Consider the following 27,786-nt stretch of genomic DNA (forward strand, 5'->3'; position numbering starts at 1 on the left):
ATTGCCTTGTGCAGGCATGTACTACGGAGGACAGAGAATGAACTTCAATCCAATATTGCAGCCAGCATGCAGCCAGCGGGTAAGGAAAGGGTGAATCAAACACCCGAAAACCCCGCCCCTATGGCTGAAAATTGTTCCCTCCAAATTCAGGTGACAGAGTCCCTTTAAGGGTGGCCGAATAGTAGGTTTATGCACCACAGCAAGACTTTGAAGGAGCCTACACCTTGAGGTTCGAGGGACTCCAGAGGCACCAGCAGCTTCAAATATCTGTTTGCTGCTTTGTAATGGCTTTTTAGCAGCTGCTCTCTTAATCCGATGAACTTGCCTGGCAGAAATCTTCCTCATTATGCCTTTATCAGCACAAACACATCTGTGCTCAGATACAGCCACAAATCTCTTAACAGTACGATGATCAGGCTTAAGTTTTCGTGAAATATCTAATGTTTTCATCCCTTGACCAAGGCATTGCACTATTTGATGCTTTTCAGCAGCAGAGAGATCCTTTTTCTTTCCCATGTTACTTGAAAACTGTGACCTGCTTAATAATGAGGAACATCATTTTTAAGTAGTTTTCCTTTCATTAGCATCACCTGGAAAACTAATTATCCCATGTGCTTAAGATTGATTTCAGTGATCCATTGAGCCCTGAGACACAATACCATCCACGAGTTTATTTGAAAAACAAAACAATTAAATCTTTATCACACTTAAATCCAATTTGCATAATAATTTGGAACACAGTGTAAGGGTACCGTCACACAGTGAAATTTTCATCGCTACGACGGCACGATTCGTGACGTTCTAGCGATATCGTTACGATATCGCTGTGTCTGACACGCTACTGCGATCAGACATCACGCTGAGAATCGTACGTCGTAGCAGATCGTTTGGAACTTTCTTTCGTCGCTTGATCACCCGCTGACATCGCTGGATCGTTGTGTGTGACACCGATCCAGCGATGTGTTCGCTTGTAACCAGGGTAAACATCGGGTAACTAAGCGCAGGGCCGCGCTTAGTAACCCGATGTTTACCCTGGTTACCAGCGTAAACGTAAAAAAACCAAACAGTACATACTTACATTCCGGTGTCTGTCCCCCGGCGTCTCAGCTTCTCTGCACTGTGAGCGCCTGCCGGCCGGAAAACGAGCACAGCGGTGACGTCACCGCTCTGCTTTCCGGCTATGGTGCTTACACAGTGCAGAGAAGCAGAACGCCGGGGGACAGACACCGGAATGTAAGTACAGGTCCTTCTCAAAAAATTAGCATATAGTGTTAAATTTCATTATTTACCATAATGTAATGATTACAATTAAACTTTCATATATTATAGATTCATTATCCCCCAACTGAAATTTGTCAGGTCTTTTATTGTTTTAATACTGATGATTTTGGCCTACAACTCCTGATAACCCAAAAAACCTGTCTCAATAAATTAGCATATTTCAACCGTCCAATCAAATAAAAGTGTTTTTTAATAACAAACAAAAAAAACATCAAATAATAATGTTCAGTTATGTACTCAATACTTGGTCGGGAATCCTTTGGCAGAAATGACTGCTTCAATGCGGCGTGGCATGGAGGCAATCAGCCTGTGACACTGCTGAGATGTTATGGAGGCCCAGGATGCTTCAATAGCGGCCTTAAGCTCATCCAGAGTGTTGGGTCTTGCGCGTCTCAACTTTCTCTTCACAATATCCCACAGATTCTCTATGGGGTTCAGGTCAGGAGAGTTGGCAGGCCAATTGAGCACAGTAATACCATGGTCAGTAAACCATTTACCAGTGGTTTTGGCACTGTGAGCAGGTGCCAGGAAGCATGAAGTGCTCCAAAATCTCCTGATAGCTAGCTGCATTGACCCTGCCCTTGATGAAACACAGTGGACCAACACCAGCAGCTGACATGGCACCCCACACCATCACTGACTGGGTACTTGACACTGGACTTCAGGCATTTTGGCATTTCCTTCTCCCCAGTCTTCCTCCAGACTCTGGCACCTTGATTTCCGAATGACATGCAAAATTTGCTTTCATCAGAAAAAAGTACTTGGGACCACTTAGCAACAGTCCAGTGCTGCTTCTCTGTAGCCCAGGTCAGGCGCTTCTGCCGCTGTTTATGGTTCAAAAGTGGCTTTACCTGGGGAATGTGGCACCTGTAGCCCATTTCCTGCACACGCCTGTGCACGGTGGCTCTGGATGTTTCCACACCAGACTCAGTCCACTGCTTCCTCAGGTTCCCCAAGGTCTGGAATCGGTCCTTCTCCACAATCTTCCTCAGGGTCCGGTCACCTCTTCTCGTTGTACAGCGTTTTCTGCCACATTGTTTCCTTCCAACAGACTTACCATTGAGGTGCCTTGATACAGCACTCTGGGAACAGCCTATTTGTTGAGAAATTTCTTTCTGGGTCTTACCCTCTTGCTTGAGGGTGTCAATGATGGCCTTCTTGACATCTGTCAGGTCGCTAGTCTTACCCATGATGGGGGTTTTGAGTAATGAACCAGGCAGGGAGTTTTTAAAAGCCTCAGGTATCTTTTGCATGTGTTTAGAGTTAATTAGTTGATTCAGAAGATTAGGGTAATAGGTCGTTTAGAGAACCTTTTTTTGATATGCTAATTTATTGAGACAGGTTTTTTGGGTTATCAGGAGTTGTAGGCCAAAATCATCAGTATTAAAACAATAAAAGACCTGACAAATTTCAGTTGGTGGATAATGAATCTATAATATATGAAAGTTTAATTGTAATCATTACATTATGGTAAATAATGAAATTTAACACTATATGCTAATTTTTTGAGAAGGACCTGTATGTACTGTTTGGTTTTTTTACGTTTACGCTGGTAACCAGGGTAAACATCGGGTTACTAAGCGCGGCCCTGCGCTTAGTAACCCGATGTTTACCCTGGTTACCCGGGGACTTCGGCATCGCTCCAGCGCCGTGATTGCAAAGTGTGACCGCAGTCTACGACGCTGGAGCGATAATCATACGACGCTGCGACGTCACGGATCGTGCCATCGTAGCGATGAAAATGGCACTGTGTGACGGTACCCTAAGTGCTCTGGAGTCACTAGTGCAATGAATACTCTGGAGTAGTGCAGTCGCTCATATAATGAGTGCTCTACAGCCAGGCAGTCGCTGGGGTAATAAGTACTATGGAGCCGTACAGTCACTAGTGTAATGTATTAAATGCTCTGGAGTAGTGCAGTCGCTCTTACAATGAGTGCTCTACAGCCGGGCAGTCACTGGGGTAATAGGTACTATAGAGCAGTGTGTGACTGGTGTATTAAATGCTCTGGAGCAATGCAGTAGCTCATATAATGAGTGTTCTAGAACCGGGCAGTCAACAGCAACGGGTATTGCAGTTCTCCCCAAGCTCTGCACCTCCACAGTGAGAGGGGCCTTTATAAGTCCTGCCATATGCCGTTTGCTCTGTAGAATTTTCCCTTGCAGTCTCCTCTCAGATATTTCTGATACGTCACACTGCTGTTGTGAATTCTGCTATTACATGAGTTCAGCGGAGCATGGAAACAGGCCCCCTCCCTGCATCTCAACTCAGCCCTCTCGTGATGCTAGCGTTACTCTACAAGCAGAGAGATGAGCTGCTTCTACCCCTTCACGATTGCAGTGTTGGGGGATCAACTTCCAGCTGTGTAAAGGTCTGTATTCTCCAGCATGTCTGCCGTGGCTCAGTGGATAAAGAAGCTGACCACAAATCGCAGGCCCAAGGGTTTTAACCCAGGTGCACAACAGAGAGAGTTTAGTCTCCCTCTGATTCCAAGCCTACAGCTCGTCCTTCTGGAGAACTGACTGTACAGTATATGCTTCAGGACAGACTTTGTGGTGCGGCCTTCTACACGTGAAACGATTATTCTGCCTAATGCCGTCAGGTATCCAGACCTAGACCGCAACACAGAATTGGCTCTCTATGATACCCTTCTCCAGGTTTCCCTCCAGATGTCATCTTCCAGACACATTTAGTCAATACCTGCTGTCTCTCCAGTGGTTTAGACATGCCCGAGATCGAGTACTGCATTGGTCCTGCTCTCTTGCCCCAGAGTCAGGTGAGTCAGAAACACCCTCTATCACGCTCTTATGGGTCCTTTGCAGAATCTTCCTAGGCTCTCCTCTAGTCACCACTCAGAGAGAGGTGCCCGGTATCCATCACTTCTGGCTGGCTGCCACAGCGGTTACAATCCGCTTTCAGGTGAGTCAGAGGCGCAACTTTTACCGTTTGTTTCAGGGTCAATATCGTCTGTGGTCTATTAACAGTTCACTGGTTCAGGACCCAACAAGAAGGGGGGCACTGCTAGACCTAATATTAACCAACAGGCCAGACCGCATATCAAATATAAGAGTTGGGGGTCACTTGGGGAATAGTGATCACAAAATAATAAGTTTTCGTGTATCCTTTAATAAGATGTGTAGTAGAGGGGTGACAAGGACACTAAACTTCAGGAGGGCAAATTTCCAACGGATGAGAGGATCTTGGTGCAATTAACTGGGAGGATATCCTGAGACATAAAAATACACAAAGAAAATGGGAGACGTTTATTAGCATCCTGGATAGGACCTGTGCACAGTATATACCGTATGGGAATAAACATACTAGAAATAGGAGGAAACCAATATGGCTAAATAGAGCTGTAAGGGGCGCAATAAGTGACAAAAAGAAAGCATTTAGAGAATTAAAGGAAGTAGGTAGTGAGGAGGCATTAAATAAATACAGAAAATTAAATAAATTCTGTAAAAAGCAAATCAAGGCAGCAAAGATTGAGACAGAGAGACTCATTGCCAGAGAGAGTAAAAATAATCCCAAAATATTCTTTAACTACATAAATAGTAAGAAATTAAAAAATGATAGTGTTGGCCTCCTTAAAAATCGTCTGGGTGAAATGGTGGATGAGGATGAGGAAAAAGCCAATATGCTAAATGACTTTTTTTCACCAGTATTTACAAAAGAAAATCCCATGGCAGACAAAATGACTAGTGATAAAAATTACCAATTAAATGTAACCTACTTAACCCAGCAGGAAGTACGGCAGCGTCTAAAAATCACTAAAATTGACAAATCTCCGGGCCCGGATGAGATACACCCTCGAGTACTGCAGGAATTAAGTACAGTCATTGATAGACCATTAAGACTCCATAATAACAGGGTCTGTATCACAGGACTGGCGTATAGCAAATGTGGTGCCAATATTCAAAAAGGGGACAAAAACTGAACTCGGAAATTATAGGCCAGTAAGCTTAACCTCTACTGTGGGTAAAATCCTGGAGGGCTTTCTAAGGGATGCTATACTGGAGTATCTGAAGAGGTATAACCTCATGACCCAGTATCCGCACGGGTTTACTAGGGACCGTTCATGTCAGACTAATTTGATCAGCTTCTATGAAGAGGTAAGTTCCGGACTGGACCAAGGGAACCCAGTAGATGTAGTGAATATGGACTTTTCAAAAGCTTTTGATACGGTGCCACACAAAAGGTTGTTACATAAAATGAGAATAATGGGGATAGGGGAAAATATGTGTAAGTGGATTGAGAGCTGGCTCAGGGATCGGAAACAAAGGGTGGTTATTAATGGAGCACACTCGGACTGGGTTGCGGTTAGCAGTGGGGTACCACAGGGGTCAGTATTGGGCCCTCTTCTTTTTAACATATTTATTAATGACCTTGTAGGGGGCATTCAGAGTAGAATTTCAATATTTGCAGATGACACTAAACTCTGCAGGGTAATCAATACAGGGGAGGACAATTTTATATTACAGGATGATTTATGTAAACTAGAAGCTTGGGCTGATAAATGGCAAATGAGCTTTAATGGGGATAAATGTAAGGTCATGCACTTGGGTAGAAGTAATAAGATGTATAACTATGTGCTTAATTCTAAAACTCTGGGCAAAACCGTCAATGAAAAAGACCTGGGTGGATGACAAACTCATATTCAGTGGCCAGTGTCAGGCAGCTGCTACAAAGGCAAATAAAATAATGGGATGCATTAAAAGAGGCATAGATGCTCATGAGGAGAACATAATTGTACCTCTATACAAGTCACTAGTTCGACCACATTTAGAATACTGTGCACAGTTCTGGTCTCCGGTGTATAAGAAAGACATAGCTGAACTAGAGCGGATGCAGAGAAGAGCAACCAAGGTTATTAGAGGACTGGGGGGTCTGCAATACCAAGATAGGTTATTACACTTGGGGCTATTTAGTTTGGAAAAACGAAGGCTAAGGGGTGATCTTATGTTAATGTATAAATATATGAGGGGACAGTGCAAAGACCTTTCTGATGATCTTTTTAATCATAGACCGGTGACAGGGACAAGGGGGCATCCTCTACGACTGGAGGAAAGAAGGTTTAAGCATAATAATAGATGCGGATTCTTTACTGTAAGAGCAGTGAGACTATGGAACCCTCTGCCGTATGATGTTGTAATGAGTGATTAATTACTTAAATTTAAGAGGGAACTGGATACCTTTCTGGAAAAGTATAATGTTACAGGGTATATACACTAGATTCCTTGATAGGGCGTTGATCCAGGGAACTAGTCTGATTGCTGTATGTGGAGTCGGGAAGGAATTTTCTCCTACGCCTCATTGGGGGACACAGACCATGGGTGTATGCCGCTGCCACTAGGAGGCTGACACTAAGTGATACAAAGAAAGTTCGCTCCTCCCCTGCAGTATACACCCTCCTGCTGGCTCTCAGCTAACCAGTTCTTGCTTAGTGTCCGTAGGAGGCACACGGACTGGTCTGCTATTCAGACCCAAAGAACTCTTTTTACTTTTACCTTTTTACCTTTACAACGGATGAAGGGGGCGACGGATTCTTTCATGTTCCGATCTCCCCCGAACCATCAACAGGCGAGCACGGGAGTTTTACCTCTCCGTATCCTCTCCTGCGACGTGGGAAGCCACTGCCTGAGCTGATTCTAGGGGCGACGGGCCCCTTCAAGGGCACCGATCTCCCCCCTCCCTTATCAGACGAGCACTGGTATGTCACCTCCAGTATCCTCTTCTGCAGCCAGGCCTATTGCCGGACATTCAGCCCTGACCACCAGGTTTTACCCTCGGCTGTTCAGAGGCACTCTACAGCGTGGCGTCCGAGCAGCCCCCACTGCACCACCACTATTAAGAGCGGATGGTACAAGGAGGCGGACGGTTCCTCTCCTCCTCCCTGCTAAAGGGACGATGGATTGAGGGTTTTTTCTTATCCCTGCACCGTCCAACAGCAGCAACAGCACAGGATCTTTTTCTACGTTCTGACCTGCTGAACAGAGCTGCATACTGGGGTAAGTGCCGGGACTCGAGCGGTTGGAGGGCTCTGCGCATTTTCCCTCGTTCGGCGCCGGCTGGCTTCAAAATTTAGCCCCCGGCTTCGGGTTTGTATAGGCCGCAACCCGGAACTCCAGCCCATGCTAGGCCGCACTTCAGGCTCCGCCCCCCTATTCAGGCGCCTCTCATTCAGGATGAGAACTCTATTCTCGGCGGCCATCTTCATCCTCCTGCCATTTCCGGACACGAGCTCATCCGGAAGTGGCTGCTGCATCGCACCGGCGGTACTCAGCGCTGAAGACAGCGCTATTCCAGACGGGGGACTCAGAATCTCAGTAAGGAGAATCCTCCCTCAGCACCCCTCCCCCGCACGCACCCCTCCCCCGCACGCACCCCGGCAGCATAAAGGGACTAGCGTTCCCTATTTTTTAATACTTAAGACCTGCAATCTCTGGTTGTCCAGCAAGCTCCGGTCTTAAAGGCACAGGTCTTAAGGGTACATGACCGCATTCCCTGGTCTTAAAGACGCATGCCCAGTAGTCGCGGGCTTATAGGTACATGTCCAGCTTTCCCTGGCTTTGTTAAAACACATGACCAGCCTAGTTTAAAAGGGGCACATTACCAGCATTCTCTGCTCTTTAAGTCATGACCAGCCAGAAGCCCGTCACCTTTCCCAGAGTACTTAGTTCAAATGTGCTCAGGAGCCCTCCTCCGCCGTCGATCCCGGCTCTTCCCAGAGTACCTAGTTCCCTACAAGGGGCTTCACCTCTGGCGTAAAAAAGAAAAAAGACACATGACCAGTATGCCCTGGTCTTAAAGGCACATGGCCAGTATGCCCTGATCTTAAAGGCACATGACCAGTATGCCCTGGTCTTAAAGGCACATGACCAGTATGCCCTGGTCTTAAAGGCACGTGACCAGTATGCCCTGGTCTTAAAGGCACGTGACCAGTATGCCCTGGTCTTACAGGCACGTGACCAGTATGCCCTGGTCTTACGCACATGGCCAGTATTCCCTGGTCTTAAAGGCACATGACCAGCATGTCCTGGTCTTAAAGGCCCATGACCAGTATGCCCTGGTTCTTAAAGGCACATGACCATTTAAAGGCACATAAACAGTATGCCCCCCTAGAGGCACAAGACCAGTATTCCCTGGTCTTAAAGGCGCACGACCAGTATTCCCTAGTCTTAAAGGCGCATGACCAGTATTCACTGGTCTTAAGGGCACATGTTCAATCCGAAGCTGGTCACCCTAACTGAGCTCTGGAGCCCTCCGCCGCTGATCCCAGTTTATCTCAGAGTACCTAGTCCCCTCAGTGGACTTTGTCAATGGTTTCTCTGACCAAGAGATTGAATCCCTCTGTGAACCCTCTGTGGCTCGGAGTGCTCGCAGGACCGATATACATGGTCCCTCTCCTACAATGGGAGCCGTCGGCTAGCAGGGGCCGCAAGTATTCTAAAATGTACAGGCGTCTAGAAAACGGAAGTTTTCATTTCCTGATCTCTCCCCTATGATTTGTTGAGAACAACGCTCTGAATATGGATCAGATATTGCCCTGGATTGCCAGAGCTTCAGAAAAAGAGGAACTCGCCTATTTATATCATCAACAAATTGACGAGCGGTTCCCTGGACAGAAGCCTCTACGTGGGATGCCATACCTGGTCTGATTTTTAAGGGCGACTGGTCCTTTAAAGGGCACCGATTCTCCCCCCCCCCCCCCCGCACCATCAACAGACGAGCACATGCAGTGTCGCCTCCATGTATCCTCTTCTGCATCCAGGCCTATCGCCAGACAACCTGCCCTGGCGTCCGAGCACCCCCCTTTGTATCACCACTATTTAGCGGCTGTTGCAAGAAAGCGGACGATTCCTCCCTGTTAAGAGGATGGTGGATCGAGGGTTCCTAATTTTCTACTCTGTACGACGATGGCAAGAGACTGTATTCTCCTGACCTGCTGGATGCAGCCCCGCATTCTGCCACTTGGCAGACTAACCAGGTAGAATTTCTTGTGGTATACCTACCAGTGTCCCTGCCAGATGTATCATCAATTAAAATACCACAGATGGTCAGATAGCAAATCTGGTTCGTTCCGTCTTGTGGCTTCGGGTTCAGCGCTCTACCCTTCCTTAGCCGCCACATGGGTTGCTGGACCAATAGTCTCCTGGTCAGAGACCTTAACTACTTCGATTCACACAAGTAACCTTTCCCCGAAGACAGTACAGCTGGCATCTTCTGAGCGGGAGACTAACAAGGGATCTTATCTTTTCTACAGACCCAACCAGCAGTGGAAGCGTTGTCCAAGACAGTCTAGATCTAAGGGATCTTGGTTCCAAAAAGGGAATGAAAAGTAAGACCGATCCTGGACCTCAAACTTCTAACAACCTTTGACAAGGTCCTCCTTTTTCAAATGGAGTTCCTCCGCTCAGCCATTACTTCAACAGAAAAATGTGGAGTTTCTGGCATCCATCGACATTCGGGATTTTTACCCTCACATTCCTGTTTTTCCCCTCTACAATAATCCCTTCGCCTTCCATTCGCGAACAGCATTTTCAAGTCACGACCTTGCCCTTCGGCCTGGCTACCGCACCAGAGTGGTCGCAAGGGTCATGGCGGTTGTCATGTGCCTCTTGCACCCCAGAAGCGTCCTGCCCTATTTGGTCGACTTTCTAGCCGCTCTTCCAGGACTACGCTGAGTCGTCTATCTCACTTGCAATACCTTCTCACTTGGGCTAGCAGCTAAACTTAGACAAGTTTTTTCCTCATTCCCAGCCCAGCAGATCCTTTTTGAGGATGATCCTGCACAAGAAGGATGGTAATCCTCTCTCGAGTCAAGGTCGTGGCCCTTCAACAGGGAGCTCGTGCACTTGGTCACTCATTCCTTCGGTTCATTCAATTCGCTAGGAGGGTTCTGGGGAAAAAGACGACAATGGAAGCAGTTTCTTTCGCTCCGCTCGTTTTCAGCAAGTCAATCAGGCTTTCAAAGGGCAGTCTCTGAGCTCCTTCCTCATCCAGAGCCTTCTCCTGGTCCAATGGTTATTAGTGAATACCAATGCCAGTCTTCTTCTCCCGATCATTGCTCTGGGGATCCGAACGGTACGGCTGATCCTACAGCAGGTCCACTGCCTTCAGGTGGGTCAACCATCCGTCTTCAATTGGATAATGCCACGACTGCGCCATACGTCAACCATCTAGCAGGTACCCACAGTCAAGCGCCGTGGCCGAGGTACCTCGCACTTTCTGATGGGCCGAGATTTATCACTCTGTGATCTCAGCAGTACATATCCCTGGAGTAGAACACTGGGCGGCAGACATATTCAGCCGTCAGGGTTTCTCCTCAAGTGAGTGGGAACTTTACTCGGATGTCTTCCATCCGATCTGCCTTCCCTGGAGTACTCCAGATGTAGGTCAATGTACTCCAGTTCATGGTTCGACCTCGAGATCCAAGACCATCGCAGTGCATGCTCTGTTCTTCCATGGTACCAATTTCCATAACCCCTCTTCCACTACTTCTGAGATCTTTTTGGAAGCAGGAAGGGCCCCAGTGATCCCGGGAGACCCGCACTGACAATGTCAGGTTCTCTCGCTTGCCGTACTAGTATTTTTTCCGTCTTATTGCGACAAAACTGCGAATATGGAATTTCTAGCAGGGAGTCTTCACCTGTAGTTCTTCCCTACCGCGTACCGTTAGATCTGTGGGACCTTAATGGTCCTGGGGATCTTACAGTAGACTCCTTTTTTGACCCGGACAGACTTTACTATCAGGGAAGGTCGCTCCCCTTTTTTCTCTGCGTTCCTGTCATCCTGATGAGTCTTCAGAGCTTGCCGCTCTGTTCTTTCAGACTTTTTTCCTTATTACCATCAAGGCAAGGTCGCCCTCAGGCCATCTCCTTCCCTCGTTACCAAGGTGGTTTTGTATTCCCTCTGTCGCAGGGGCATCTTCCTTCTCTCATCTCTTTCGGCTCCAGTCCACAAAACGGAATGGGTTCTCCATAATCTGGAAGAAGTGAGTGCTCTGAGTGGGTACGTATCGAGGACGGCGTCCTTCCGAAGGTTGGACACTTTACTTGGGCTTCTCGATGGTAAGACTGCTTCCTGACGGTCACAGGAAGGGTTTAGCCATTTCATCAGCCATGTTAGCCTGGTGGATTCTTTTGACCATCCAGGAGTCCTTCCGTGCTAGATGTCAGCCTATCTCCCTGTCTGAGGGCTCTAGACACCAGACATCGGCAAGCACGGCCACAAGCTTGCGAATTCCTCCAGTCCGCATGCATTCTTGAAGCACTATAATTCCCACACTTCCACAGATGTGAGTCTGGGCAGGCGGACACTGCAGGCCGCGGTGACGCACTTGTACAGAAGATCTACCACGTACCACAAGGTGGACCGCAGTGGCAGCATAAGTGGCCTGTCCATTTTCAGGTAGGTCGGACAGGTGTCAGGTACCGACTGGTCACAGTTTTTCTTCAGCCACGCACTGGGCCTTAATTACGTGTTGCTCCCCAGGGGCCTTCCTCTCCATCTGGTTATTCGGGCCTACCACTACCTATCCAGTAGGTCAGTTTACAGTGCTGTCCTAGGTCTATCTGCACTATCCAGTGCGTTACTCATATCATATATGATTTACAGTAGTATACGTTCAGGCTGTCTCTTACGGAGTCAGAGCTCATATAATACCTTGACTCATGATTGCTCACTGCACTGTTCTAGAGGTCTTTGAACTACCTCAATACAGAGCTTCCCTTTTATGTGTCAGTACTTACCTTTTCTTTCTTACAGACACTGGATTAAACCTCGAGCAGCTTCGGGATTTTATTTCTGACCATGGCAGGAACAGGTTCTCCCACCTCGGATAGGAATTGGATCTTACTCTGTGCAAGCATCGTCCAGTGTAGAAGGCTGCTCCACGCCTGGATCCGGTGATGGGGTTTTGGTGATAATACGTTCCTTCCTTCAGCAGGATTCGTATCCTTTTCACCGTTATTCTCTTTTGTGTGGTGTCTTATACCTAGGTAAGTAGATCCACACTCTAGAACCCTCTCCCCGTTCCAAAGGGTCCGGGTCGGATAGGGTCACTCATGTCGTCATTGGTAAGGATCTTCCTTTTGGCAGTCAAGTTTTTTTCTGGGGCCTATGTACTCCTTCCTAGGGCCAACTTCCCATGGAATTGACACTCTCCAGGTTTTCCATGGACTCTACTCCTTTGACTGCTCATATCCGATTGTGCCTATCAATGCCCATTTTGTCTACATTTTCCATAGTCCCTGTTAACCACCTTCATCCCCGTGCGCTTAAGTTTAGCTTCCTGATGGATCTGAGTCTGCGGAATCTTCCGGTAGTCTCCGTTCTATCTACTTAGATGGGCAAGAGGTGGTCTCTTCAAACGGTTCTCCCTTTCTGAGCCGTTTTGTTGATGTAGCAGAGCCTACATTGCTAGGTTGAGATCCAAGGTTTTTCAGTACGTCTTCAGCGTTTTGCTCTCTAGCAGGTCCTCAGTACCCTACTCTCAAGTCCTTTCTTGTCATTTCAATTTCATGGTCTTTTCTGGGGTTTCTCTTGGAATCCTTAGTCCAGCCGTTCCAAAGAGGGAAGCGTCTCGGTTTCCTATATTCCCTCTCTTCTGAACTTACTGCGAGCTGACCTCTTCCCCGTCTCTGGACCCTCCGTTTTCCAGATTTTCCACCGATAGTCCTCCTCTCCCAGAGAGAGCATCCCTCAAGGATACCAATGGCGGACTAATAGTCCATGGTGAAGTCGACCATTGAAGTGTCCGCCGCTACATTATGCCCTGCCTTTGTCTCCCTTGCGGACTAATTTACTCTTGCAAGGAAGTACATGGTATCCGCCCTCGCGGATGCCGCTGCAGGTGCTGCTTGGACATCCAGCAATCTGCTGCCCATCTGAAGGACCCCTTTGATTAAGGCGTGGCAGGGCTTATCCTCTAGGAGGTCCCTCACCAGCTTGCCTTCCGAGGGTTTCTGTCAGTTTGGCTCCAACTTGAACCAATTATTTAGACGGTCATCGGAGGGACAAGTTCTCTTCTTCCTCAGTCTAAACCTCGTTGTTCTCCTGGGACCGCATGTGCTTTCCTTTATTTTATGAAAGCATTTTTCCAGGCCCTCCTTTTCTTCAAGACGTCGGACATTCCTGCATTTTTGCGAGGGGCAGGTCCATTTTTGTTTTATACCTTCCTTTCAGGCTCTCAACCACTTCCAGAGTCTCTGGCAGAAGTTTTGTACATTCTGTGGATCACAGGTTCAGTGCTCTGCCCTTACCTTGCCGAGGTTCTCCATGGCTTTGTCCATCGTTCTTGATTCCCTTCCCTTCGTCCTGCTCGGACTCATCCTTCGTAGCTTTCGCTCATCACGCTACCGGGTCAGGGCGAGGTGCATCTATCCAGCTAAGGCCCACCTTTTCAGTATACGGGCTCGGCGTAGAGGCCCTCCGGCCTCCAAATCAACGTATGCCCGCAAAATCCGGTCAGCAATGTTTAGATTTACCAGGTCAGAGCAGAGCTCTCCCTTCCAAGTTTAAGGTGCACTCTACCCGGGCAGTGGGCGCCTTCCGGCAGTGCACATATAGGGTTTCTGCCTTGCACCTCTACAGACCGATGATCGGTCCTCCACATGTTGCGAAACTTCCATGCCTAGCTTCGGCGTATGCCAGCTTAGGTAGGAAGACCTTGCAGGCGACGGTGGTGAGTTCCTCTGACCTAGATTGGAGTGGACTGCTGTTCCCGCCCCAGGGACTGCTTTGGGACGTCCCATGGTTTCCTGTGTCCCCCAATGAGGCGATAGAGAAAACAGGATTTTTGGTTGCTTACCGTAAAATCTGTTTCTCGGAGCCTTCATTGGGGGACACAGCACCCTCCCAAGTTGAACAGCTCTGTTTATTGTGTTATACTGTTAACGTTTGAGTTCTTTGAACACTCTTTGAGTGTTTTAAACCGTTAAACTGTAAAGCGCTGCGGAATTTGTTGGCGCAATATAAATAAAGATTATTATATTATTATTCTTTCTCTTTTACACGTTGCTTCTCCTACTGCTTTCTCACTAACTGAATATCCTACTTCCTGTCTGTGGGGTGTACACTGCAGAGGAGGAGCTAACTTTTTTTATTTGCATAGTGTCAGCCTCCTAGTGGCAGCAGCATACACCCCATGGTTTACTGTGTCCCCCAATGAAGGCTCCGTGAAACAGATTTTACGGTAAGCAACCAAAAATCCTGTTATCCGAGCTCGTTTGCTTATCACTAGTAATTACCCTTCCGCACACGGGATGCTGTGTATTCCGGTTAGTCAGTGTAGGAACCGTACTGGAGACTATGGTGACTATGGTAAGTATATTATCAGCCAACAGCTGATGGGATGGAGAGAGACAGATGGCACGGGTTCGATGTGGCTGATATTGACTCGGGTACTGGGGAGAGACTCATTGGTTCAAGGACTGGAGGCAGGTAGTTTTAGGAAACTGGGACTGTCATGCCCCACCCTGGCCCTGGTACACAAGGTGTGGGAGGAGATTAAAAGGATAACGGGAGTGGAGGCCCTGACTAATTATACTAATTTGACAAAATGGGGGAATTTAAAAACTAGACGAGGGAAGGAATTCAATACTTGTCCCAATTACAGGACTCGCGGGGACTAGTGACTTTTGAGAACTCATATTCCTCCTGTAGTTTATCTGAGACCTGTAGCTTCCAGTATAGACATCTCCGTCACGCTTACATAGCTCAGAGTAAGACTGTTTCTATGATGGTCAAAAATACATATTGGTGGACTATGTGTGTAGTGATGGGGGAACAAAAGGAGTTATGGCAGGTATTTTTAAGGACTTAATGCACACCTTTTTAATCAATTACCCGATTAAGGCTAAAGAGAAGTGGGAAGACGAATTGGGACCGATAGTAGAGGATAAGTGGGAGGTGATTATGGCATACATACCCCAATTGTCACTGAGTGAGCCAGGTAGACTCTCACAAATATATGTTCCATAGAGCGTACAGGACCCCTGAAAGACTATATAGGGCAGGACCGAGACAGACTTCTGTATGCCCTCGTTGTCAGGCTGGGATCTTACATATGTTGTGGCAGTGCTTCTCACCGGACTCATACTGGACAACGCTTATTAACACTATAGAGGGAGTGTATGACTGTAGAATTGAGGGATCCTGTGGTTTGTATTTTCGGTTATGTGGAGGAGATTCAGATACAAAATCAGTTCATATTGGCGATAGCTAGGTTGTTATACATTGCATGTAAATTAATAGCTAGGCATTGGATAAATGAAGAACCGCCAACGATACAATAATTTTTTAGACAATCAGACTTTATTGTAAATATGGAAAAAGGTATTTACGCCAAAAGAAAAAGGGAAAAAACGTTCAATGCATTGTGGACACTGTGGGTGGAAAGACGATGATCCCGAAAGGAAGGATGTACTTCTGAGTATTTGTTGCTGATGTTTCTATAAGGGAGAGGGAGGGGATGTGCTGTAATTGAAAATATGTGACCTTGTTGGACATTGTAATGTCTGGACTCTGTTTCCTTGTTTGAATTTCGTTAATAAAAATCTATCTGATTTGGAAAAAAAGGATATTAACAGCAGCACTTTTTATATAACAGTTATAAAGGGACTGAAAGATAAACAGATTCATGGGAGTGCTACTTTAATACTTCTTCATGGGACAGTCCCTTTAATTGACCATTCCATCTATTTCCTATGCCTTTTTTTGGGTTCATGTGCTATAACAGGCTGCGGTTTACATGATGTTTTGTAGTGGGCAGTTTTAGTTTAGTAGATTTTTCATCTGATGTATGTCCATTTTTTCCATCCATACAGTATGCTGGAATTAATATTGGACCTGTACATAAAAAAGATGTCATGAAGGCCTCTGTGATGTTGGAGCATGATTCTCAGTAAGTTTCGATGCATGTTTTGTGTACAGTTTATAGAATGGATGGGTGATACTTTAATGGGAAATACATAAAGTTTATGTAAAAAGTCAGCATTGACTTGTAGGATTGCTACCTTCCAATAGGTGGCACTAGAGTTCTAGTTCTCTTCCTCTCCGAAGAGACAATTTGCATAATTGGCATATTTCCTTGAGGAGCATTGCGGCTTTAAGTCTCCTCATCTTGCCATGCTAATACTTCTTGGATATTTGTAAAAAGTCAATTACAGTGATAAACCTTGTTTTTCTATAATTCTACAAAACTTGTGAAATTGTTTTTTTGCACTAAAACCACGGAAGCAGCAAATGTTGTGAATCAAAATTTGTCAGTCTCTCAATTTTTCGCCATGACTTTACAATAGTTTGTAATGGAATAGTTCACATATGATCAATTGGTTTGGGAGGAATGTTGTCAGGTTCGGGAAGGAGTAGTTAAGGCATTTACGTTTTTCTAGAGGAGAATCCCAAACGTTGAGACGCTTGTAGAACGTAAAGTCCTGGCCACGTATCTCACTATGAAGAAGTGTTTTCTGTCTATTACTTTTTTGACTCATTAATTTCAATACGTGCCTTTTATTGCTTCCTCTCACTTAGCAAGCAATAGTATGGCTATTGGCTATTCATTTAATGGGAAAATATGTTATGAGTCTCCGGCAAATTCTATTATAGCAAATTGTTTGTTTTTGAGTTTACATAGTATGGCATTGAATCTGTCTTTTTTTTTTTTTTTTTCTCCTCCACAGGTATGCTGTAATATTAGCCTTTGATGTAAGAATTGAAAGAGAAGCTCAAGAAATGGCGGACAGTCTAGGCGTACGGATTTTTAGTGCTGAAATCATCTATCACTTGTTTGATGCCTTTACCAAATATAGACAGGATTACAAGAAACAGAAGCAAGAAGAGTTCAAGTAAGTCCTCGAGGCTCCCAATATTCAGCCGTTCCTACCATAACTTGGTGCCGTACTTTATTTAGCAGTCGTCTTCTTTCCACGGCCGATGTCCTCCCTCCAACCCACTGACCAGTTCTACTTCAATGAATAATATAGAATATTGGGGTGATCTCTTAACCCCTTCACCCCCAAGGGTGGTTTGCACGTTAATGACCGGGCCAATTTTTACAATTCTGACCACTGTCCCTTTATGAGGTTATAACTCTGGAACGCTTCAACGGATCTTGGCGATTCTGACATTGTTTTCTCGTGACATATTGTACTTCATGATAGTGGTAAAATTTCTTCGATATAACTTGCGTTTATTTGTGAAAAAAACGAATATTTGGCGAAAATTTTGAAAATTTCGCAATTTTCCAACTTTGAATTTTTATGCCCTTAAATCACAGACACATGTCACGCAAAATACTTAATAAGTAACATTTCCCACATGTCTACTTTACATCAGCACAATTTTGGAACCAAAGGGTTAAAAGTTGACCAGCAATTTCTCATTTTTACAACACCATTTTTTTTTAGGGACCACATCTCATTTGAAGTCATTTTGAGGGGTCTATATGATAGAAAATACCCAAGTGTGACACCATTCTAAAAACTGCACCCCTCAAGGTACTCAAAACCACTTTCAAGAAGTTTATTAACCCTTCAGGTGTTTCACAGGAATTTTTGGAATGTTTAAATAAAAATAAACATTTAACTTTTTTTCACTCAAAATTTGTTTCAGCTCCAATTTGTTTTATTTTACCAAGGGTAACAGGAGAAAATAGACCCCAAAATTTGTTGTACAATTCGTCCTGAGTACGCTGATACCCCATATGTGGGTGTAAACCATTGTTTGGGCGCAGGGCAGAGCTCGGAAGGAAAGGAGCGCCATTTGACTTTTCAATGCAAAATTGACTGGAATTGAGATGGGACGCCATGTTGCATTTGGAGAGCCCCTGATGTGCGTAAACATTGAAACCCCCCACAAGTGACACCATTTTGGAAAGTAGACCCCCTAAGGATCTTATCTAGATGTGTGTTGAGCACTTTGACCCAACAAGTGCTTCACAGAAGTTTATAATGCAGAGCCGTAAAAATAAAAATCATATTTTTTCACAAAAATGATCTTTTCGCCCCCATTTTTTTATTTCCCCAAGGGTAAGAGCAGAAATTAGACCACAAAAGTTGTTGTGCAATTTGTCCTGAGTACGACGATACCCCATATGTGGGGATAAACCACTGTTTGGGCGCATAGCAGAGCTCGGAAGGGAAGGAGCGCTATTTTACTTTTCAATGCAAAATTGACTGGAATTAAGATGGGATGCCATGTTGCGTTTGGAGAGCCCCTGATGTGCCTAAACATTAAAAACCCCCACAAGTGACACCATTTTGGAAAGTAGACCCCCTAAGGAACTTATCTAGATGTGTGGTGAGCACTTTGACCCAACAAGTGCTTCACAGAAGTTTATAATGCAGAGCCGTAAAAATAAAAAATCATATTTTTTCACAAAAATGATCTTTTCGCCCCCAATTTTTTATTTTCCCAAGGGTAAGAGAAGAAATTGGACCCCAAAAATTGTTGTGCAATTTGTCCTGAGTACGCTGATACCCCATATGTGGGTGTAAACCATTGTTTGGGCGCAGGGCAGAGCTCGGAAGGGAAGGAGCGCCATTTGACTTTTCAATGCAAAATTGACTGGAATTGAGATGGGACGCCATGTTGCGTTTGGAGAGCCCCTGATGTGCCTAAACATTGAAACCCCCCACAAGTGACACCATTTTGGAAAGTAGACCCCTTAAGGAACTTATCTAGATGTGTGTTGAGCACTTTGACCCAACAAGTGCTTCACAGAAGTTTATAATGCAGAGCCGTAAAAATAAAAATCATATTTTTTCACAAAATGATCTTTTTGCCCCCATTTTTTTATTTCCCCAAGGGTAAGAGAAGAAATTAGACCACAAAAGTTGTTGTGCAATTTGTCCTGAGTACGACGATACCCCATATGTGGGGGTAAACCACTGTTTGTGCGCATAGCAGAGCTCGGAAGGGAAGGAGCGCTATTTTACTTTTCAATGCAAAATTGACTGGAATTAAGATGGGATGCCATGTTGCGTTTGGAGAGCCCCTGATGTGCCTAAACATTAAAAACCCCCACAAGTGACACCATTTTGGAAAGTAGACCCCCTAAGGAACTTATCTAGATGTGTTTTGATAGCTTTGAACCCCCAAGTGTTTCACTACAGTTTATAACGCAGAGCCGTGAAAATAAAAATTCCTTTTTTTTTTTTCACAAAAATGATTTTTAGCCCCCAGTTTTGTATTTTCAAAAAGGTATCAGGATAAATTGGACCCCAAAAGTTGTTGATCAATTTGTCCTGAGTACGCTGATACCCCATATGTGGGGGGGAACCACTGTTTGGGCGCATGACAGAGCTCGGAAGGGAAGGAGCGCCATTTGGAATGCAGACTTAAATGGATTGGTCTGCAGGCGTCATGTTGCATTTGCAGAGCCCCTGATGTACCCAAACAGTACAAACCCCCCACAAGTGACCCCATATCGGAAACTAGACCCCCCAAGGAACTTATCTAGATGTGTTGTGAGAACTTTGAACCCCCAAGTGTTTCACTACAGTTTACAACGCAGAGCCGTGAAAATAAAAAATCTTTTTTTTCCCACAAAACTTATTTTTTGGCCCCCAGTTTTGTATTTTCCCAAGGGTAGCAGGAGAAATTGGACCCCAAAAGATGATGTCCAATTTGTCCTGAGTACGCTGATACCCCATATGTTGGGGTAAACCCCTGTTTGGGCACACGGGAGAGCTCTGAAGGGAAGGAGCACTGTTTTCCTTTTTCAACGCAGAATTGGCTGGAATTCAGATCGGATGTCATGTCCCGTATGGAGAGCCCCTGATGTGCCTAAACAGTGGAAACCCCCCAATTATAACTGAAACCCTAATCCAAACACATCCCTAACCCTAATCCCAACGGTAACCCTAACCACTCCTCTAACCCAGACACACCCAACCCTATTCCCAACCGTAAATGTAATCCAAACCCTAACCCTATCTTTAGCCCCAACCCTAACTGTAGCTCCAACCCTAGCCCCAACCCTAACCCTAGCCCTAACCCTAGCAATAACCCTAGCCCTATCACTAGCCCTAACACTAGCCGTAACACTAGCCCTAACCCTAGCCCTAACCCTAACCCTAGCCCTAGCCCTAGCCCTAACCCTAGCCCTAACCCTAGCCCTAACCCTAGCCCCAACCCTAGCCCTAACCCTAGTCCTAACCCTAGCCCTAACCCTAGCCCTAACTCTAGTCCTAACTCTAGCCCTAACCCTAGCCCCAACCCTAGCCCTAACCCTAACCCTTGCCCTAACCCTAACCCTAGCCCTAACTCTAGTCCTAACTCTAGCCCTAACCCTAACCCTAATGGGTAAATGGAAATAAATACATTTTTAATTTTTTTTATTTTTCCCTAACTAAGGGGGTGATGAAGGGGGGTTTGATTTACTTTTATAGTGGGTTATTTAGCAGATTTTTATGATTGGCAGCTGTCACACACTGAAAGACGCTTTTCATTGCAAAAAATATTTTTTGCGTTACCACATTTTGAGAGGTGTAATTTTTCCATATTTGAGTCCACAGAGTTATGTGAGATCTTGTTTTTTGCGGGACGCGTTGACGTTTTTATTGGTAACATTTTCGGACACGTGACATTTTTTGATCGCTTTTTATTCCGATTTTTGTGAGGCAGAGTGATCAAAAACCAGCTATTCTTTTGGGGGAGGCGTTTATACCGTTCCGCGTTTGGTAAAATTGATAAAGCAGTTTTATTCGTCGGGTCAGTACGATTACAGCGATATCTCATTTATATCATTTTTTTATGTTTTGGCGCTTTTATACGATAAAAACTATTTTATAGAAAAAAATAATTATTTTGGTATCGCTTTATTCTCAGGACTATAACTTTTTTATTTTTTTGCTGATGATGCTGTATGGCGGCTCTTTTTTTGCGGGACAAGATGACGTTTTCAGCGGTACCATGGTTATTTATATCAGTCTTTTTGATCGCGTGTTATTCCACTTTTTGTTCGGCGGTATGGTAATAAAGCGTTGTTTTTTGCCTCGTTTTTTTTTTTTCTTACGGTGTTTACTGAAGGGGTTAACTAGTGGGGCAGTTTTATAGGTTGGGTCGTTACGGACGCGGCGATACTAAATATGTGTACTTTTATTGTTTTTTTTATTTTATTTAGCTAAAGAAATGTATTTATGGGAATAATTTTTTTTTTTTTTCTTTATTTAGGATATTTTTTTTATTTTTTTTTTACACACATGTGGGGAATTTTTTTTAAACTTTTTTACTTTGTCCCAGGGGGGGACATCACAGATCATTGATCTGGCAGTGTGCACAGCACTCTGCCAGATCTGCGATCTGCTGTGCAGGGCTGCAGGCTTACCAAGTGTCTGCTCTGAGCAGACACTCGGTAAGCCACCTCCCTCCCTGCAGGACCCGGATGCCGCGGCCATCTTGGATCCGGGACCTGCGGCGAGGAGGGAGGTAGGAGACCCTCAGAGCAACGCGATCACATCGCGTTGTTCCGGGGGTCTCAGGGAAGCACGCAGGGAGCCCCCTCCCTGCGCGATGCTTCCCTATACCGCCGGTACACCGCGATCATGTTTGATCGCGGTGTGCCGGGGGTTAATGTGCCGGGGGCAGTCCGTGACCGCTCCTGGCACATAGTGCCGGATGTCAGCTGCGATATGCAGCTGACACCCGGCCGCGATCGGCCGCGCTCCCCCCGTGAGCGCGGCCGATCGGCTATGACGTACTGTCCCGTCGAGGGTCAGATAGGCCCAGGTCACCTCGACGGGATAGTACGTCTAAGGTCACAGAGGGGTTAAAGTGAGATCTTAGTGATTGCCTGCCCCTGACCCGATAAATATGAGCCAAGTGCATGCATAAAAGAAAGACATTGGACGCAGGGTCAGATGTGCACTCCTCTCTCAGCAAGAGCTGGCACAGAACTAGACTTCATTAGTATAAACAAAAGATCATGTAACAGGCAAGAAGAGGGCATTGCTTCTCAGCAGCCATTGTATCAGTCTGTTAGGTCCCTGCTAGGTCTATTCCATATATGGTCTACAGCAGAGGTGTCAAACTGCATTCCTCGAGGGCCGCCAACAGTTCATGTTTTCAGGATTTCCTTAGCATTCCACAAGGTGCTGGAATCATTCTGTGCAGGTGATTAAATTATCACCTGTGCAATACAAGGAAATCCTGAAAATATGACCTGTTGGCGGCCCTCGAGGAATGCAGTTTGACACCTCTGGTCTTCAGTGTATCCACCTCACATTCCAAGGAATCCAGGGCGTAGTTCCAGAATGTAGACGCCATCTTGCCACACCACATATATTACTAGCTTATGTAAAGTTAATAATTGATTTCATTAACCATTCTCTCCTTCACAATATATTGATGACACTAACAAGAATTGGGCTCTGCTCACTTATATTTTTGTGGAAAGGTATACTTTTTATTCTTTATAGATAAAATAACTGTTACAGTATATACTCTAGTATAAGCTGAGTTTTTCAGCACATTTTTTGTGCTGAAAAAACCCCCCTCAACTTATACTCAAGTGAGGGTCCCAGAAGACAGAGGGGCAGCTGTGGAGCAGGTCACACGAGGCAGGAGTCGGCTGCTGCGGCTAAAGCCTTTGCCCGATGCTAAAGAGAAATGAATATTCACTGCGCTGGCAGTGAATATTCATTTCTCTTTAATAGCGGACACAGTATTCGCAGCTGCCGGCTTCCAGCAGTGGCTGGGCGATCAAGTGTGTACGCTGCTTAAGGGAATGAATATTCACTGTGAGCGCAGTGAATATTAATTTCTCTTTAGTAGCGGGCACACGTTTTCGCCCCCTCCCCCCACTGCAGCTGCTGGCAACCGAACAAGGCCCTGCGAGGGAGCGCAGGAACGAGAAGTAGGATGGTTTATTTTTTTTATGTTTTTCTGATGGGACTTTATGCAGACCAGGATAGGGATGAGGGAGCCACGCAGGCGAGGATGGGGATGAGGGAGCCACGCAGACCAGGAGGGGGATGACTGAGCCATGCAGACCAGGATGGGAATGAGGGAGCCGCGCAGACCAGGATGGGGATGACTGAGCCATGCAGACCAGGAGGGGGATGACTGAGCCACGCAGACCAGGATGGGAATGAGGGAGCCACGCAGACCAGGATGGGAATGAGGGAGCCACGCAGACCAGGATGGGAATGAGGGAGCCACGCAGACCAGGATGGGAATGAGGGAGCCACGCAGACCAGGATGGGAATGAGGGAGCCACGCAGACCAGGATGGGAATGAGGGAGCCACGCAGACCAGGATGGGAATGAGGGAGCCACGCAGACCAGGATGGGAATGAGGGAGCCACGCAGACCAGGAGGGGGATGACGGAGCCACGCAGACCAGGATGGGAATGAGGGAGCCACGCAGACCAGGATGGGAATGAGGGAGCCACGCAGACCAGGATGGGAATGAGGGAGCCACGCAGACCAGGATGGGAATGAGGGAGCCACGCAGACCAGGAGGGGGATGACGGAGCCATGCAGACCAGGAGGGGGATGACAGCCACGCAGACCAGGAGGGGGATGACAGAGCCACGCAGACCAGGAGATGGGGATGATGCATACCCGGCTTATACTCAAGTCAATAAGTTTTCCCAGTTTTTTTGTGATATTAGGTGCCTTGGCTTATACTCGGGTCGGCTTATACTCAAGCATATACGGTACTTTTAATGGTGTGAATGTCAAACTTGTCTAATCAGAGGTTTAACAGGGAAAAATCTAGAGCATATTGTTCAAATGAATTCCACTATGATGAATGCAGAGAAGCGTAAAGTGGGCCTGCCATCATTTGTTATTCTGCATACGTCAAGAATTTTTTTAAAAAAAAATTTTTAAATTGAGGTAATGAGAAATACCGGCACACAATATACAGTCATGCCCTAGATTTCATGGTGTTCAGCATATATATAGGCAGTTCAGCAATATGAGAATTGTAGAGAGGATAAACTGCAAAGCTCACCCTAGTAAAAATATCAATAGACCTGCAAATGGACAACAAAAGTTTTGCGCCCAACTGGCACTTCTTCCTGGTCCCAGAAATGTCTGTTGTCCACATTTTGCCAGTTTTTACTGACTTACATGCTGTTTTTATTTGAAAATTTAGAATAAAGTCTATTAATATTTTTAGTTGGGTGAGTGCCACAGCTTATCGTCTCTGCATTTTTTATTTTTTTTTAAATGCTTATGACAGGGCAAAAAATCTCCAGAAAAATTTGCTCCTCCAAAAAAAAAGAAAAAAAAGAGGGGAATCTTTTTTTTTTTTTTTTTTTTTGCCAAGGGCTCTTTGACCAAATATAGCAGGGTAATTTTGTACAAAATATTTAATTAACTCGCCCCTAAGGGGATGGCTGGAGCTGCTTCTTATAGAACTCAAACAATGGGAGGTCTTGGTATATACATCACATAGGGGAGAATAATACTGCTGTATATACATCACATAGGAGACACCAAGACTGCAGCATACACATCGTATCGGAGACTATTGTATACACTGTGTGCAGAATTATTAGGCAAGTTGTATTTTGATCACATGATAACTTTTTATACATGTTGTCCTACTCCAAGCTGTTCAGGCTTGAGAGCCAACTACCAATTAAGTAAATCAGGTGATGTGCATCTCTGTAATGAGGAAAGGTGTTGTCTAATGATGTCAAAACCCTATATATATATATATATATATATATATATATATATATATATATATATATATATATATATATATATATATATATATATATATATATATATATATATATATGTGTGCTTAATTATTAGGCAACTTCATTTCCTTTGGCAAAATGGGTCAGAAGAGAGATTTGACGGGCTCTGAAAAGTCCAAAATTGTGAGATGTCTTGCAGAGGGATGCAGCAGTCTTGAAATTGCCAAACTTTTGAAGCGTGATCACCGAACAATCAAGCCTTTCATGGCAAATAGCCAACAGGGTCGCAAGAAGCGTGTTGGGCAAAAAGGCGCAAAATAACTGCCCATGAATTGAGGAAAATCAAGCGTGAAGCTGCCAAGATGCCATTTGCCACCAGTTGTGCCATATTTCAGAGCTGCAACGTTACTGGAGTGACAAAAAGCACAAGGTGTGTGATACTCAGGGACATGGCCAAGGTAAGGAAGGCTGAAAAACGACCACCTTTGAACAAGAAACATAAGATAAAACGTGAAGACTGGGCCAAGAAATATCTTAAGACTGACTTTTCAAAGGTTTTATGGACTGATGAAATGAGAGTGACTCTGGATGGGCCAGAGGCTGGATCAGTAAAGGGCAGAGAGCTCCACTCCGACTCAGACGCCAGCAAGGTGGAGGTGGGGTACTGGTATGGGCTGGAATCATCAAAGATGAACTTGTGGGACCTTTTCGGGTTGAGGATGGAGTGAAGCTCAACTCCCAGACCTACTGCCAGTTTCTGGAAGACAACTTCTTCAAGCAGTGGTACAGGAAGAAGTCTGTATCGTTCAAGAAAAACATGATTTTCATGCAGGACAATGCTCCATCACATGTCTCCAACTACTCCACAGCATGGCTGGCCAGTAAAGGTCTCAAAGAAGAAAAAATTAGGACATGGCCCCCTTGTTCACCTGATATAAACCCCATAGAGAACCTGTGATCCCTCCATAAAATGTGAGATCTACAGGGAGGGAAAACAGTACACCTCTCTGAACAGTGTCTGGGAGGCTGTGGTGGCTGCTGCACGCAATGTTGATCGTAAACAGTTCAAGCAACTGACAGAATCTATGGCTGGAAGGCTGCTGAGTGTCATCATAAAGAAAGGTGGCTATATTGGTCACTAATTTTTTGGGGTTACTCTGTCGCCTCATTGGGGGACACAGGACCATGGGTGTTATGCTGCTGTCCACTAGGAGGCGACACTATGCATAATCTGAAAAAGATTAACTGTGGCTCCTCCTCTGCAGTATACACCCCTGGACGGCGTCAGCATTCTCCAGTTTTTGCTTAGTGTCGCATAGGAGGCACACCTAAGATTTTTTACTCCGTTTTTTTCTGACGGATTACAGATGAAGCAAAGTGGGTCTCCTGTGAGACTCCCGGCATGGCTCCTTCCTCGGCCCCCTATTACGGAGTGCCCGGTTGAAGTAAAGATGGCTATTCCCCATGTCGCTCCTTCCCCAGTCCCTCGGGTGCTGGTTCGAAGTCGAGACCCCCCCCCCCCCTCCTTCCCCAATTCCTCTTGGTTTCTGGGTTGAGGTCGAGGCAAGGATAAAGGCCCCTGAAGGTGACAACAGCACCCTCCCTAATCCCCCTCTGGGGGCATTAGGTTGAGATGCCTCAGGTAGGGCCTGTACAGGCAGCACGCTGCAGGTCCCAGCAATGGGCCAGCACACTGCGCCTGCATCCAGGGACCCCAGCCCAGCTGCGGGCTCCTGTTGGGGCTGGGGGGAGTGCAGGCAGGCATGGCACAGACAGACACAGGGCTCCCTGCGCGCCCCTGTCTCTGCGGCAGCACCAGCTCTATACTGCCTCAGGGGGACCCCTCACCGGATCCTCCTACCGCTTACAGCCCCACCGCTATCCTGCCTTTAAATCCGGGGGGTCCGGTTCAGATCCGACCCCCTCCCGGACTTACGCGCCGGCCTGGAGCCCTTCTGGGCATCAGGCATCAAAATTTAGGCCCCGGCTTTGGCCTAGCTGAAGCCGCCGCATCTTCTCCGCCCCAGGATGACAAATATGACACTCTACAGTGTCATAGAAGGGGCAGATCGAGACAGAAAGGGCGCGTTTTTACACAGCTTTGCCGCCTTTTTCTCAGCTCTCCCCCCCCTTCTCCCCCTGCCTCTTCTCCTCGGCGGCCATTTCTACTGCAGCAAGGATTAACCCTGCATCTCCCGGTCAGTAGGACCAGGCCAGCCAGTCTCCGGGGGGCACAGGACTGGGATCTTCAACGCTGGACCTAGGGGCAAACTGGTGGGGTAAGATCACAGCTGGGTTGTTTTTACTTGGCTGTGAATCCATATTCCCTATAAGGCTCCCCTATAGGGTCCTCTGCATAGCTACCCCTGTAAGGTCCTCTGCATAGCCAGCCCTTCTGCACCCTGTGCACTATGCCGGCTTCAAGGTCCAAGAGAACCAGGCAGGACTGCTATTATGCATTCTGCACAGCCTGCAGGACCGCTCTCCCCAGCGGCAGTGTGTACCCACACTGCCAGGACTGCACTCAGACTACTGTGTCAGTGCCCCAAGAAGCCCCTGCCAATGCTTCGGTGTCTTATGCCACGCCAGAATGGGTCACTCAGATGTCACAATCTATGACGCAGTCTATAGATAACCTAACCTCCACATTGCTTCAGGCTCTACAGAGTCATGCCTCGGCTATGACCGCTACCCAGCAAAGGGAGAGCTTGTCTCAGGGACAGGACGACCCTGGCACATCCACGTCTAAGTCAGGACGCAAGCGGACCCACAGTCCATCTATGTCATCCCATAGCACTCGGCCATCCCCTTCTAGGGAGAGACACCGTAGTTCCAGGTCATCTAG

At 46.2% G+C, this 27,786-nt stretch overlaps 1 protein-coding gene across 3 annotated transcripts in view; it reads left to right on the forward strand.

Annotated features, from left to right (window-relative positions):
• EIF5B (eukaryotic translation initiation factor 5B) overlaps positions 1–27,786 on the forward strand; it is a 90,993-nt gene that overhangs the window by 54,101 nt on the left and 9,106 nt on the right. For all 3 annotated transcript variants that reach the window (XM_077296544.1, XM_077296545.1, XM_077296546.1), the window contains 2 exons: positions 16,108–16,184; positions 16,963–17,127. In XM_077296544.1, coding sequence (XP_077152659.1) covers positions 16,108–16,184; positions 16,963–17,127 — 242 coding nt within the window. The remainder of the gene's footprint in view (positions 1–16,107; positions 16,185–16,962; positions 17,128–27,786) is intronic.

The sequence above is a fragment of the Ranitomeya variabilis genome, chromosome 3 (genome assembly GCF_051348905.1).
Source record: "Ranitomeya variabilis isolate aRanVar5 chromosome 3, aRanVar5.hap1, whole genome shotgun sequence".
Lineage (NCBI taxonomy): Eukaryota > Metazoa > Chordata > Amphibia > Anura > Dendrobatidae > Ranitomeya > Ranitomeya variabilis.